This window comes from Sinocyclocheilus rhinocerous, unplaced genomic scaffold, assembly GCF_001515625.1.
Source record: "Sinocyclocheilus rhinocerous isolate Xijiao unplaced genomic scaffold, SAMN03320098_v1.1 scaffold1967, whole genome shotgun sequence".
NCBI lineage: Eukaryota > Metazoa > Chordata > Actinopteri > Cypriniformes > Cyprinidae > Sinocyclocheilus > Sinocyclocheilus rhinocerous.
In genome coordinates, this window is record NW_015626474.1 from 198,040 (window position 1) to 210,503 (window position 12,464).

At 38.0% G+C, this 12,464-nt stretch overlaps 1 protein-coding gene across 1 annotated transcript; it reads left to right on the forward strand.

Annotated features, from left to right (window-relative positions):
- The first annotated feature begins 1,954 nt into the window (after positions 1 to 1,954).
- On the forward strand, positions 1,955 to 7,248 carry arsib (arylsulfatase family, member Ib). Its single transcript, XM_016522037.1, has 2 exons — positions 1,955 to 2,672; positions 4,562 to 7,248. Exons 1-2 carry the CDS (start codon positions 2,323 to 2,325, stop codon positions 5,997 to 5,999), a joined length of 1,788 nt encoding a protein of 595 aa, XP_016377523.1. The 5' UTR covers positions 1,955 to 2,322; the 3' UTR covers positions 6,000 to 7,248.
- Positions 7,249 to 12,464: the final 5,216 nt, after the last annotated feature.

Genomic DNA, 12,464 nt, shown 5'->3' on the forward strand with positions numbered 1-12,464 from the left:
CTGGCATCAGGCATATACAACAGCACCACCAAATGCATATTTAGGGTCCCAGACATAACATGGGTGTTAACAATATTTTAGAAGCAAACCAGCAAACATTCGTAACCTGTACTCTAAAAGGTTTAATGTGACTCTGTTCCCAAATACATTGTAAAAAAAATATATATATATTTCCACCAAGCATTTACATCATAAATTATCATTAATATGTTTCATTCTGAAACAGTCTTAATGTAGTGTGGTATATTTTTGTTTCATTTACGTATTTACTGCAGCTGTATTTACTTTTCATTTTTCAGAATCAGAGCAATTTGTTTTTCAGCTAATTAATGATAAAAACATTGACAGCCAATCAGAATCCAGCCTGCTTTGAAGAGCTCAAGCATTTAAAGCGGCAGACAACTAAACTGCATTGTACACTTAGAATAAAAGGAATGTTAGCATGCATTGGCGTGGACACTAATATTGTAATATTTATCTTTATAGAGACCATTCTTGGTGTAAACAGAAGCTTTCTGTGTGTAGGATAGTCTATGATGAAGTGACTATTTAAAGATGGGGCATTATACAACTATAGTATTTCCAGAATTTTCCTGAAATTTCCCATAAGATTATTACACTCCTTGAGGTGACATGAAAATCCCGTCATGTTATATACTGTCATTTGTACTTGCATTCTGTTTTCAATGAGCAGTGTTTGTGAGATTTAACAGCATTCGGACATAATACTTAAATGAGAGTAGAAAGTAAACAACTTGCATTCAAGATCAATCCAATCTGTTTTACTGTCTTCCCAGAATTTTTTATTTTTTTGGTGCTATTTTAGATACTGCAACACACACGTGTGTGTGTGTGTGTGTATTCAAGATCAATCCAATCTGTTTTACTGTCTTCCCAGTTTTTAATTTAAATGTTTTTTTTGGTGCTATTTTAGATACTGCAACATATGTGTGTGTGTGTGTATGTATGTATGTATATATATATATATATATATATATATATATATATATATCTGCAAGGAGGAATGGCAGAGGATCCCCAATTCCAGGTGTGAAAAACTTGTTGCATCAAAAAGACTCATGGCTGTATTAGATCAAAGGGGTGCTTCTACTAAATACTGAGCATTTTTCAGTTTTTCTTTTTTAATAAATCTGCAAAGATGTCAACAATTCTGTGTTTTTCTGTCAATATGGGGTGCTGTGTGTACATTAATGAGGAAAAAAAATTAACTTAAATGATTTTAGCAAATGGCTGCAATATAACAAAGAGTGAAAAATTTAAGGGGGTCTGAATACTTTCCGTACCCACTGTATGTGAGGTTTCAAGGACAAAAGGTTGGGATCCACTGATATATGTTATAAAACAACGAGACGTGTAACAATAATAATAAAACATGACAATGACTAACAATCTGTTTTAATGCAAAAGTATGTGCACGGAATAGGTAATTGTACATTACTCAGCTGTTACAACCCCTACACCAGTTCTTTGGTAACACTTGATTTTAGTGTCCTTGTTGCATATTACATGTAGTTACACAGTAATAACAGTAACTTATGCATAATTGCATGTAATTAGCCTAATAGTAATATGTTAATTAATCATTCTCAGTATTTAAATGTGCAATTAGGCCTACAGTAACCAATAGACTTCCATAGTATGAAAAAAAAGGAAGTTAATGGCTACCGTCAACTGTTCAGATACGAACGTTCTTTGTAATTGTCGATATATTCTTTTGTGCTCGACAGAAGAAAGAAACTCATACAGGTTTGGAACAATTTGAGAGTGAGTAAAGGATAGCAGAATTCTCATTTTTGGGTGAACTGTTCCTTTAAATGACTGATATATGCAGCCATAAATATGCCCAACGATGAAATCACAGTCTGAACATTGTTTCAAACCTCAAGAGGCTTTAAGAGATAGACAATCGACTATTCAGTTCTTACCGCCTTCGTCATGATGGGGTTGGACTGTGAAGAAAAAGAAAGGAGGGGCTGCATGGTTCTAATATCATAGAACACTCTACTTGTTTTCTTGTTTTTGTCAGTGTAGCCTATTGTGGTACGAAATAGATTATTGGCTAGATTAACAAAAAAACGCCGATTGTAACGCATTTTTGAGGATAAATTGCACAATATGTCCTATTTGCCGTTCCTTAGGTGACACGTGGTTTGTTGGTCAGTAGGTCGACTGGTTTTTGGCGACGCAAGGTGGAATCCACCCAGCAGCAGCAGCAGCAGCTCCCGACCGCCACGTCGCGCTGACAGCAAGAAGGCGAAGATTATTAGTCTAAAGCTTCGTCTCGCCTCCTCCCCGAAGCTGATGAGCACGCTCATAGAGTTGCAACTGCTTTTGAAGTGGATGGCATTATTCGTGCTCTTCGGACTCCTCATCCTCAGTCCACGAACTTCTGCGTCTTGCAGTGACGCGAGGTCGAGCAGAGAAGACGCCGAGCGCTTTCGGGTTGAACAAGCTGCGGCTTTCAGACCCAAACGACCTCCACATATCATCTTCATACTGACAGATGACCAGGGTTTCAATGACATCGGATATCACAGCAGAGACATCCGCAGCCCGACGCTGGATAAGCTGGCTTCAGAGGGAGTGCGCCTGGAGAACTACTATGTCCAGCCGCTGTGCACCCCGTCCCGCAGCCAGCTCATCACAGGCAGGTCATTCACCTCATTGCCTTGTTCACACGATATGCAGAATGTCAAAAGTTCGTCACAAGTAGCTTTTCCACAAGTTGAGCTAAATACTGATATATAGATGGTGTGTATACGCACAAATGCAATCATGACACCACAACAATGCAATATAAACATGAATTAAACAGCATGAGATGTAACAGAAAACACCAATAAACATAACTGATAGCAAAAACTATTTAGAAAAAAGTTTTTAATATCAAATCTGAGCTGTCACACAGGGAGTTCTGGAAATGTTAGTTTATGTTTATTTTTTTTTTTTACTGTATATTTGACATATTTGATCTGGAAGATATAGGTCAGTTGACTCATGACCCTATATAAAACAAGCGGTCAGTATAGCGCACCCAAAAATTTTAATTTGCTTAAAGTTTACTCACCCTCAGGCCATCCAAGATGTAGATGAGTTTGTTTCTTCATGGGAACAACGAGAACAAGAAATGTAGCATTCCATCACTTGCTCAGCAATGGATCCTCTGCAGTGAATGGGTGCCGTCAGAATTGAGTCCAAACAGCTGATTTCATAATCCACAAGTAATCCACACCACTCCAGTCCATCAGTTAACATCTTGTGAAGCCAAAAGCTGCCTAATTTGTAAGAAACTAATCTATTAGGGTGTTTTAACTTTAAACTATTGCTTCAGGCTAAAATATGAGTCCATAATCTATAATAACACATCTTCTAGTGGAAAAAGTCCTTGTTGTCCTCTCACATCAAAATCCACATAGCTGTTTTGGCTTGCTTGATCTGTACATAGTTCTCTCCTGATTCAGACCAGATGACTTTTTCACTGGAGAAACCAATATTATGGATAGAGGACTCATATTTTTGGATGAACTCTTCATTTAAGGCATTTTTAAGAAAAATGCAAACTTTTCAGAGAGAAAGCAAAGACAAAGACCACTAACTTGGTTGAGACTGAAAACAAGATTGCTATAAACATGCAACCTCACAAAAGCAAAAAATGTCAACACTGTTGGACCCAAATTTTAACCTCAGTGCAAACACTACGTTTCAAGTGCTTATTGCTTTAGTGAATCACCTTTATTAACTGAGCTTCAGATTTGTGTCACATGTCCGATGTTCCATGAAGTCTTGTGTATGTATGTTTGTGCTTTGTTCTGATTTGACAGTTGTCCTTTTATAAAGCTGCATGTTCCTGGAAAAGATTTAGTCCTTTGCTGTTTTCCAAGACATCGGGGATTGATTTCTATCCGGATTGTGACAAATAAAGGGGAATAGGTCAAAAATGGATGTTAATGTAACGCATTGTATTTGATAACGAGTATGTAGACACAATAATATTCACTGATCAATTGTGCACCATAAGGGGCCGTTCACACAGAACACGTTTTTCCATTCCAATGCGTATTATACATTGTTTTTCTATGTAAACACACACTAGATGTATGTGTATGACTGTTGCGCTTGCGTCTTGAATCTTTTGCAGCGCCATGTTTTTAAGACGCCGTGTCAAGTTTAAAGAATTTAAACTTTTACACACAGTGCCGTTCATCAGTGTCAGTTCCACAACAGTGGACCAATCAGAAGGCCCCGAAGGCAGGGCAAGCGTTGCAACCTTTTGTTCACAGTAACAAGTTGCATGGCAACTGTTTTATTTGACAGCAACATGGCGAAGGAGGAATTCTGCGCTGTGCTTTTTTAAAACTATTCCTGAGCGCTGCATCTCTCGTTTTTAGGTGCAAAGACGCGTTCTGTGTGAATGGCCCCTAAGACTTAGTAAATAGGGTCCATTTTGAGTTCATAACAGGCGTAAACAAGACCTTATTGTTTCAATTCTTGTTTTTTCCTCTGTGTCTAAGCATTGGGAATTGATTTATGATTTCTTTAGATATCAAATACACACTGGCCTCCAGCACTCCATCATCAGACCACGTCAACCCAGCTGCCTCCCTCTGGATGTGGTCACACTCCCGCAACGCTTACAGGAAGCTGGTTACTCCACTCACATGGTGGGGAAGTGGCATTTGGGCTTCTATCGTAAAGATTGTTTGCCCACACGTCGTGGATTTCACACCTACTTCGGTTCATTGACCGGCAGCGTAGACTATTATACATACGGCTCATGCGACGGCAAGTCGTTGTGTGGCTTTGACCTCCACGAAGGTGAGTCAGTGGCATGGGGGAAAGGGGGGAAGTACTCAACTCACCTCTACACCCAGAGAGTGCGCAAAATCTTAGCAACACACGACTCAACCAGTCAGCCTCTTTTTATCTTCCTTTCCCTTCAGGCGGTGCATACACCTCTAAAGCCACCTAAAGAATACATCTATCCGTACCGCCGCATGGGCAACGTTCCCCGCCGGAAATACGCAGCCATGGTTTCTATCGTTGACGAGGCAGTCCGGAACATAACTTACGCACTGCGAAAGTATGGCTTCTACCGTAATAGTGTCGTCATCTTCTCCACCGACAATGGAGCTCAGCCATTAACAGGGGGCAGTAACTGGCCCCTACGAGGGTGCAAGGGGACATATTGGGAAGGTGGCATTAGAGGAGTGGGTTTCGTGCACAGCCCCTTGATACGCCATCGAAGAAGGGTCAGCAGAGCCCTTATACACATTACTGACTGGTATCCAACCCTAGTTGGACTTGCTGGGGGCAATGTGTCGCAGCATCAGGGATTAGACGGGTTTGATGTTTGGCCTACCATTAGTGAAGGAAAGGAATCCCCACGAATGGAAATTCTTCACAATATCGACCCTCTTCATCGGCGCAGTTGGGGCTCGTTGAAGGACGGCTATGGATTGTGGGACACCACCGTGCAAGCGGCCATCAGAGTGGGCGACTGGAAGCTTTTGACGGGCGACCCTGGCCATGGGGACTGGGTGCCGCCCCAGGTCCTTACAAACTTCCCTAGCAGCTGGTGGCACCTGGAGCGACAGATTGAAAAAAAAAGAAAATCAGTTTGGCTCTTCAATGTTACAGGCGACCCTTGTGAACGGCATGACCTTGCAGCGCACAGGCCTGACGTCGTCAAGGAACTGCTAGCACGGCTAGCGTTATACAATCGCACTGCAATACCTGTTCGCTACCCGCCAGATGATACCCGCGCTAACCCCAGTTTGAATGGCGGTGCATGGCGACCTTGGGTGAGCGAAGACGAAGAGGAGGAAAACTGGGATGGAATTTATTACAAGAGAGGAAAGAATCGCAAAAGGAAGAAATGTAGGCTCTGCAAATTACAATCATTCTTCAAGAAGCTTAATTTAAAGATCATGTCAAAACAAATACAAGATTCTTCTGCTATTGGACATCACTTACAATAATAAACTTAATTGCTGACCATGTTTAAGAGCTGGAAAGGAATAGTACACCCAGGACATCCAAGATGTGCATGACTTTCTTTCCTCGGGCGAAGAGAAATTAAGGTTTTAGAGGAAAACATGCTCACCAAAGACTATTTTCGACAGTCCAAAATCCATATTTAGACGGTTTAAAAGTAATCCATACGACCCCAGCTGATAAATAAGGGTTGTAATGTAAATTATATACTTTTTATCTACAAATGCTTGCATTGGTCAAGTTTGGCTTAGTTCACGACCTCTTGTCTGCAGATTGAAGCATTTACTTGGTCACCTTTCTTTTAAGATGACGTCAATAGTTGTGTGGTATAACATGTCTAAAAATACAAATATCTCTCAATTTATGTGAACTTATAAAAACTGCATGTGTATAAGAATTATACTACAATTGTACTGACAAATGCTGTTTACAGTAGTTTGATTGTCTTTTATTTCTTTTGAGAAAATAAAAGGTCAAGTTAATGCAATGTTGCAACATTTGGTGAAATTATATGAACTGTGAAACTATATTACAACAATGGTTTGAGCACCTGCAGACCTCTGTTGTTTGCATCCTATTTGCGTCAGACTATAATGCAGAATTCAAATGCCCTGCTGCTGAGCACCAGGAGACCACGAGGAGGCCAGGGCAGGACATCATTACATTTCAACACTATATTACAAGTGCAAGCTGTTTGTTCAGGCCCACTGGATATCTTATATAGTATGAAAACAAATCCCCTGTAGCACTGGCATTGGTGGATGGATGATAAGGTCTTGGAGTCAGGCCCAATACCATTTAGGGACCTCATGTTGGAACTGTATGACCGTTCAAAGATTTCCACAAACCACCCTCTGCCCACAAATGCATTCTGTGGAAGCATGAGACAAATCAGGGACAACCAACCTCTCTTTGTTGAATGGAGGAACACAAGAGAAGTGCTGATGTGCTCCTCCTTATTTTCAGCAAATGATTGGATGGACAATAGACAGAAATTACTGTTCCGATTCTTGTTACGGTTTCAAATTCAGTGGTGTTGGAGGAAAATGTGTTCATATTTTATGCTGTTATTATTATTTTTTTTTACAATTGAATATATGATTTTGAAATACGCCTTGTTGTTTTTACACAGAAACATGGAGGATGTATGAGTTGGATGTATCTGATGGCCTCATTGGGTATTCAGTGCTTTGCAAATCTAAATAGTAGTACTGCCCCCTTGTGAAAAAGACGAACATTTTTGCATGCCTTTAAAAAGACTACTTATTATGCTTTAAAACAGGGGTGTCAAACTCAATCCCTGGAGCGCCGGAGCCCTGCAGAGTTTTGTTCCAACCCTGCTCCAACACACATACCATAGTTTTCAAATAAGCTTGAAGGACTTGATAAGTTGGATCAGGTGTTTAATTAGGGTTGAATCTAAACTCTGCAGGGCTCCGGCCCTCCAGGAATTGAGTTTGACACCCCTGCTTTAAAAGAACGAAATGTAATGTTTTCAGACCCTTAACTGCATGTTGTTTGCAATTAAATGAAAATGTATTATAGTTTACTTTTATATTAAAGGCAGTTAGTGGAACTAAAGAGTGCTTTTTGACCCAATTAAGTAGGAGTTCAGTACATAAATTCATAATGACTTCTCTTTGAAATATGTTGTGTACTAATATTTCAGCGTACTAAATAATACTTTAATGTCATTTCTGTTACAACTTGAAATGAGGGGTCAACTCTAAATATATTTGTTATTAAACTTTTGTAATAATGAAGTTGCAAATTAGTAAAATACATTAAATCAAGTAACACTACAGAAAAAAATATAACCAAGTATTTTACACATGCTTTAGTCAACATTTAAAAACAAGTGTACTTAAAGCACAATAAAACATGATTACGACATAATGATTTACTTTGATGTGATAACAACGTGCACTTTATCTGAAAGTACACTGAGTACACATTCAAAACAATTAAGTGCACTTCTTTTTCAGAAGGTGCTCTCGCTTTCTTTATCACTTTGCAGATTATGCAGCAGTGAATGCATTCATGCTTCACAGAATCTCTTGGATTACAATTTGCAACTAGACGGGTGTACCGTTACATCCTCTACAGTCAAAAATCTGGGTGTTATATTAGATAGCAACTTGTCTTTTGAAAATCATATTTCCCATGTTACAAAAACAGCATTCTTCCATCTTAGAAACATTGCCAAGTTACAAAACATGTTACCTGTTTCTGATGCAGAAAAGCTAGTTCATCCATTCATGACCTCTAGACTGGACTATTGTAATCCGTACATTTCTGCCATATGTACAATTAACTGACAGTCACCACTGATAAGCTACCACTAAATATTGTAGAAACTTAATTTGCTGTAAAGTTGCTTTGCAATGATTTGTATCGTGAAAAGCGCTGTACAAATAAACTCGACTTGACTTCACCTGCAGTTGGCTACACAAAACAATAAGGAAAAAAAACAGGGAATACTAGGAAGCTGTAAGTTTTGGAGCTTGCTGACTGGAATGCATCCTCTTGCTACTTCTGCTTCTCACAGTACAGAAGGACACTTTTATCATGCATGACACAAACCAAAGCCATCGCACAATCCAGATGTGCTTTCAGAAGAACATACAGTGTGTGTGATGTGCCTCTATGCTTCCTGGAAAAACAAGACTGCTTTAAAAGACTAGTCCACACCCTCAGACATGAGGTATCAGAGCATGATTCGATCTATTATTTTATATTGCTCTACCTGTTTTTTTGGTATGCTATCTGTCAAGAATAAGGCCAAACTCATTCGTATAACCACCATAGCTTCTAAAATAATTGGTCTTCCCACATCAAATTTGACAGACTTAAATAATAGGGCCATCATATGTATGGCGACCTCAATTGAGCAGGACATTACGCACCCATTAAATTGGTACCTCACCTTACTGCCTTCAGGACACAGACATAGGGTACCAAGGTGCAGAAGGGCTCGCTTCAGGAAAAGCTTGATTCCTGCTGTCATAGAGGCCTTGAATAAAAGGCCTCGCTGAATAGGCCAGGATACGGACATTGATATAGGGCGGACTTTACTAATGTAGTTTTTGACATCTAGATGTGTAATACTTATGACACGTCGTTGTGTCATGGTGACACTGTATGTGGAATGGAATGATGCTGTGAAGAAGAATTTCCCTAAAGGGACAATAAAGTCTAAAGACCAACCATTTGTTTCATCAGAACAGATTTGGAAAAATGTAGCAGAAGCTTTTTAAAGGGATAGTTCACCCCAAAATGAAAATTCGGTTTTCTAAACCTGTGAGTTTCTTTCTCCTGCTGAACACAAAAGACGATATTTTGAAGAATGTCGGTATCCAAACAGTTTCTGGTCCCCATTGACTTCTATAATATTTTTTTTTCAGTACTATGGAAGTCAAAGGCTGTCAGGAATTGTTTGATTACCAACATTCATCTATTTGTGTGAGTGTGTACATGTTACCCTATCCCGGTGGGGACTTAAACCGGAATACACATGGAGACTCCTGTCACCGTGGGGACCTAAATCGAGGTCCTCATGGGGAAACAAGCTTATAAATCATACAGAATGAGTTATTTATTTTTATTTATTTTTTGAGAATGTAAAAATGCAGAAAGTTTTCTGTGAGGGGTAGGAAATACGGTTAGAAAATACGATTTGGACAGTATAAAAACAAATACGCCCATGAAGGGTTGGTGTAGGGCAATAGAATATACGGACTGTACAGTAGAATGTGAATAAGTGTAAATAGGGCTATGAAAACTGTTTATACAGTTGTATATATTATGTACACGAATACGAACTGAATACAAATCAGTGAAGTCTGTTTTTTTTTTGTGCAATTTGTATCGTTAATTTATATTGCAGCTAATTTACTTATTATTATGCATTTATTCAATTATTGTTATGCATTTATTCTGTACAGTTTTTACCTGACTACCCAAAATAAATAATAAAATAGAAATAAATTGATAAAGCAACTTAATAGTATACCACATTGTAAGCATTAAAACCGGATTTAGCTTTAGGTGTGATTTCGCGGTTGTCCTGCAGGTGACTGCATGAGACTGTCTGGGAACTGAATCTAAAACGATTTTCAACCACTGCTTACGTTACGATGCATTTTTTTTTTTTTTTTTTACAATCCGTAATTCTAACATGATTCGTAGGATCGTTTCTTTAGTACGACCTATACTTAAAGCCTAAGACCTGCTTTTTGGAAACACGGTCCTGCTTATTATTTAGTCGAAATTCAGTTGCAGCCATCTCCTTAATGCATTAGCACATCTAAATTAAAGGTACAACATTACATTTGAGAAAGTATTTCACTTGTTACGACATGCTTTATTGTAGCTATTTGTTTTGTTATAAGTTACTGCAATTGTTATGTGCTACTGTAGCCTGTTTGTTATCTGCTAGCTATACTAAATAAAGCTTTTTGGAAACACGGTCCTGCTTATTATTTAGTCGAATTTCAGTTGCAGTTTCAGTTGCAGCCATCTCCTTAATGCATTAGCACATCTAAATTAAAGGTACAACATTACATTTGAGAAATTATTTCACTTGTTACGACATGCTTTATTGTAGCTATTTGTTTTGTTATAAGTTACTGCAATTGTTATGTGCTACTGTAGCCTGTTTGTTATCTGCTAGCTATACTAAATAAAGCAAGCCCAATAGGCATTTAGTTTTTAAAAGCTTTTATTAATTTCTAAATGAAATATATTGCTTCTGATAAGGAGGAACACATTCAGATGTTGTTCTCATAACAATTTAAACAAGCATAGTTTTTTTCCACCCCTTTTTAATTTTACTGCGTTTTGTCAAAATGTGTAAGCACTGAGCTTGTTCTTTTGAATGGTCGAAGGAAAAAAGTGTAATGCCTCGTAAATACATGTATAAGTTAAATAACATAATTAAACTTCAGCACAAGGGCAACGAGACCTTTGCTTTGTCCTCGCATTATTATCAATCATCAGCGTGACACTCTTGCTCTGTTTAGGTTTGCTTTTCGATCCAAACTCATATGATCATTTTAAGCGGGACTTGTGCTTCCACAGCTGTAAAAAATACACAATTTACACTGTACACAACAACATATTTCTATCATTTTAATCAACATTCAAATTCATATTTGTTAATAGATTTGTATTTGTATTAACATAATTTTGATTTGTAATTCATATCAACCATCACCTGAGAGCTGTCAGTCGATGACGATATTCTCTGAAGATGTATTTATTTCCAAATGCTCTTCCAATTTCAAACACAAGGAAGTCACACTTGGACGTGAAATGTAACCCCACACATCTAAATCCTCTCAGATCGCTTTGAAACCTTTTTCTCCTTCTGAACCGACCAAAAATCGTTTGCATTATTCCGTTTCCTCGAAGTCTTTTACTTTGGATCGCAGAAACATGTTTATTTACTGGTGTGCCTAATGGACTGTAAAGTGTTTGCACGTTTTCAGATGGTGACATTAACCTATATTATATGCCTATTCTTAGAGTTGAGTGGTAATGTTTAAAGTGAGGAGGAAAGGCATGAGTCAAACTAATATCTCTCCGCAAAGAGAAATGACTGAATCCTGAAGGACAGCTTGATGAATAGTTTGATAAATCGTGTGTATATTAAGTAACTCATTTTAAGATATAGGTCAGTAAAAATATGTAAACCACTCAAAATGTAATAAAGTATCTTCCATGTTGTTATCTTATCAATAGGCAACCGTTTTCAAGCCGAACAGTGAAATAAAAGCTACTACGGTTATACAATTATTAGCCTACAAACACACATTTGTTTGTCTTTACAACATGAACACAATCATAAATAATATTGACCAGCAGCACGTATAACTATACAATCTAAAATATCAGCTTCACGACGTCACACATTTCAGTTTGTCTCACACGGTTCACATCACTTTTGTCCAGGTGTCAAATGTTTTCATTTCCTTCATTTCATTTCAATTTTTTTAATTTGATTTCGGACAGGTCATAATTTTATGGCCGTATGTTTTAGATGTTTTCATATCATAAAAGCTGATAGGAGACATCCTGAAATAATTTGGTATATTCGTGTTATCTCTGTCCAGCTTCTCCTTGAAAACTGGCTCATCGACACTAAGAATTGTCTGAGAAACGGCTTCTGGATTTGTAGTATTAAATGCTTTGAAAGTCCAGGTGAAATTGTTCCGGTCTTCCCTGCAGAATACAGAAAATACAGCCACGGTCACTGGATTAGGAGGATTACGTAATTTAACAACACATTTTTTAATTCGATAGTAGGCAAGATGCTTTACCGGTAAAAAAAAAAAAAAAAAAGTATATATTTTATTTTTTTCAGAAATACTGCACATTTACATTTTTCTCCTAAATACATTCTGGTAAATAACATTTCTGGTAAATACTCCTTTAAAAAGTGTTTTTTA

Excerpts from the sequence above, each read along its gene's own strand:
- arsib (XM_016522037.1), top strand. The coding sequence starts at position 2,323 with ATGAGCACGCTCATAGAGTTGCAACTGCTTTTGAAGTGGATGGCATTA. Across the intron at positions 2,673-4,561 it reads AGCCAGCTCATCACAGGCAG|ATATCAAATACACACTGGCC; the intron begins GTCATTCACCTC and ends TGATTTCTTTAG.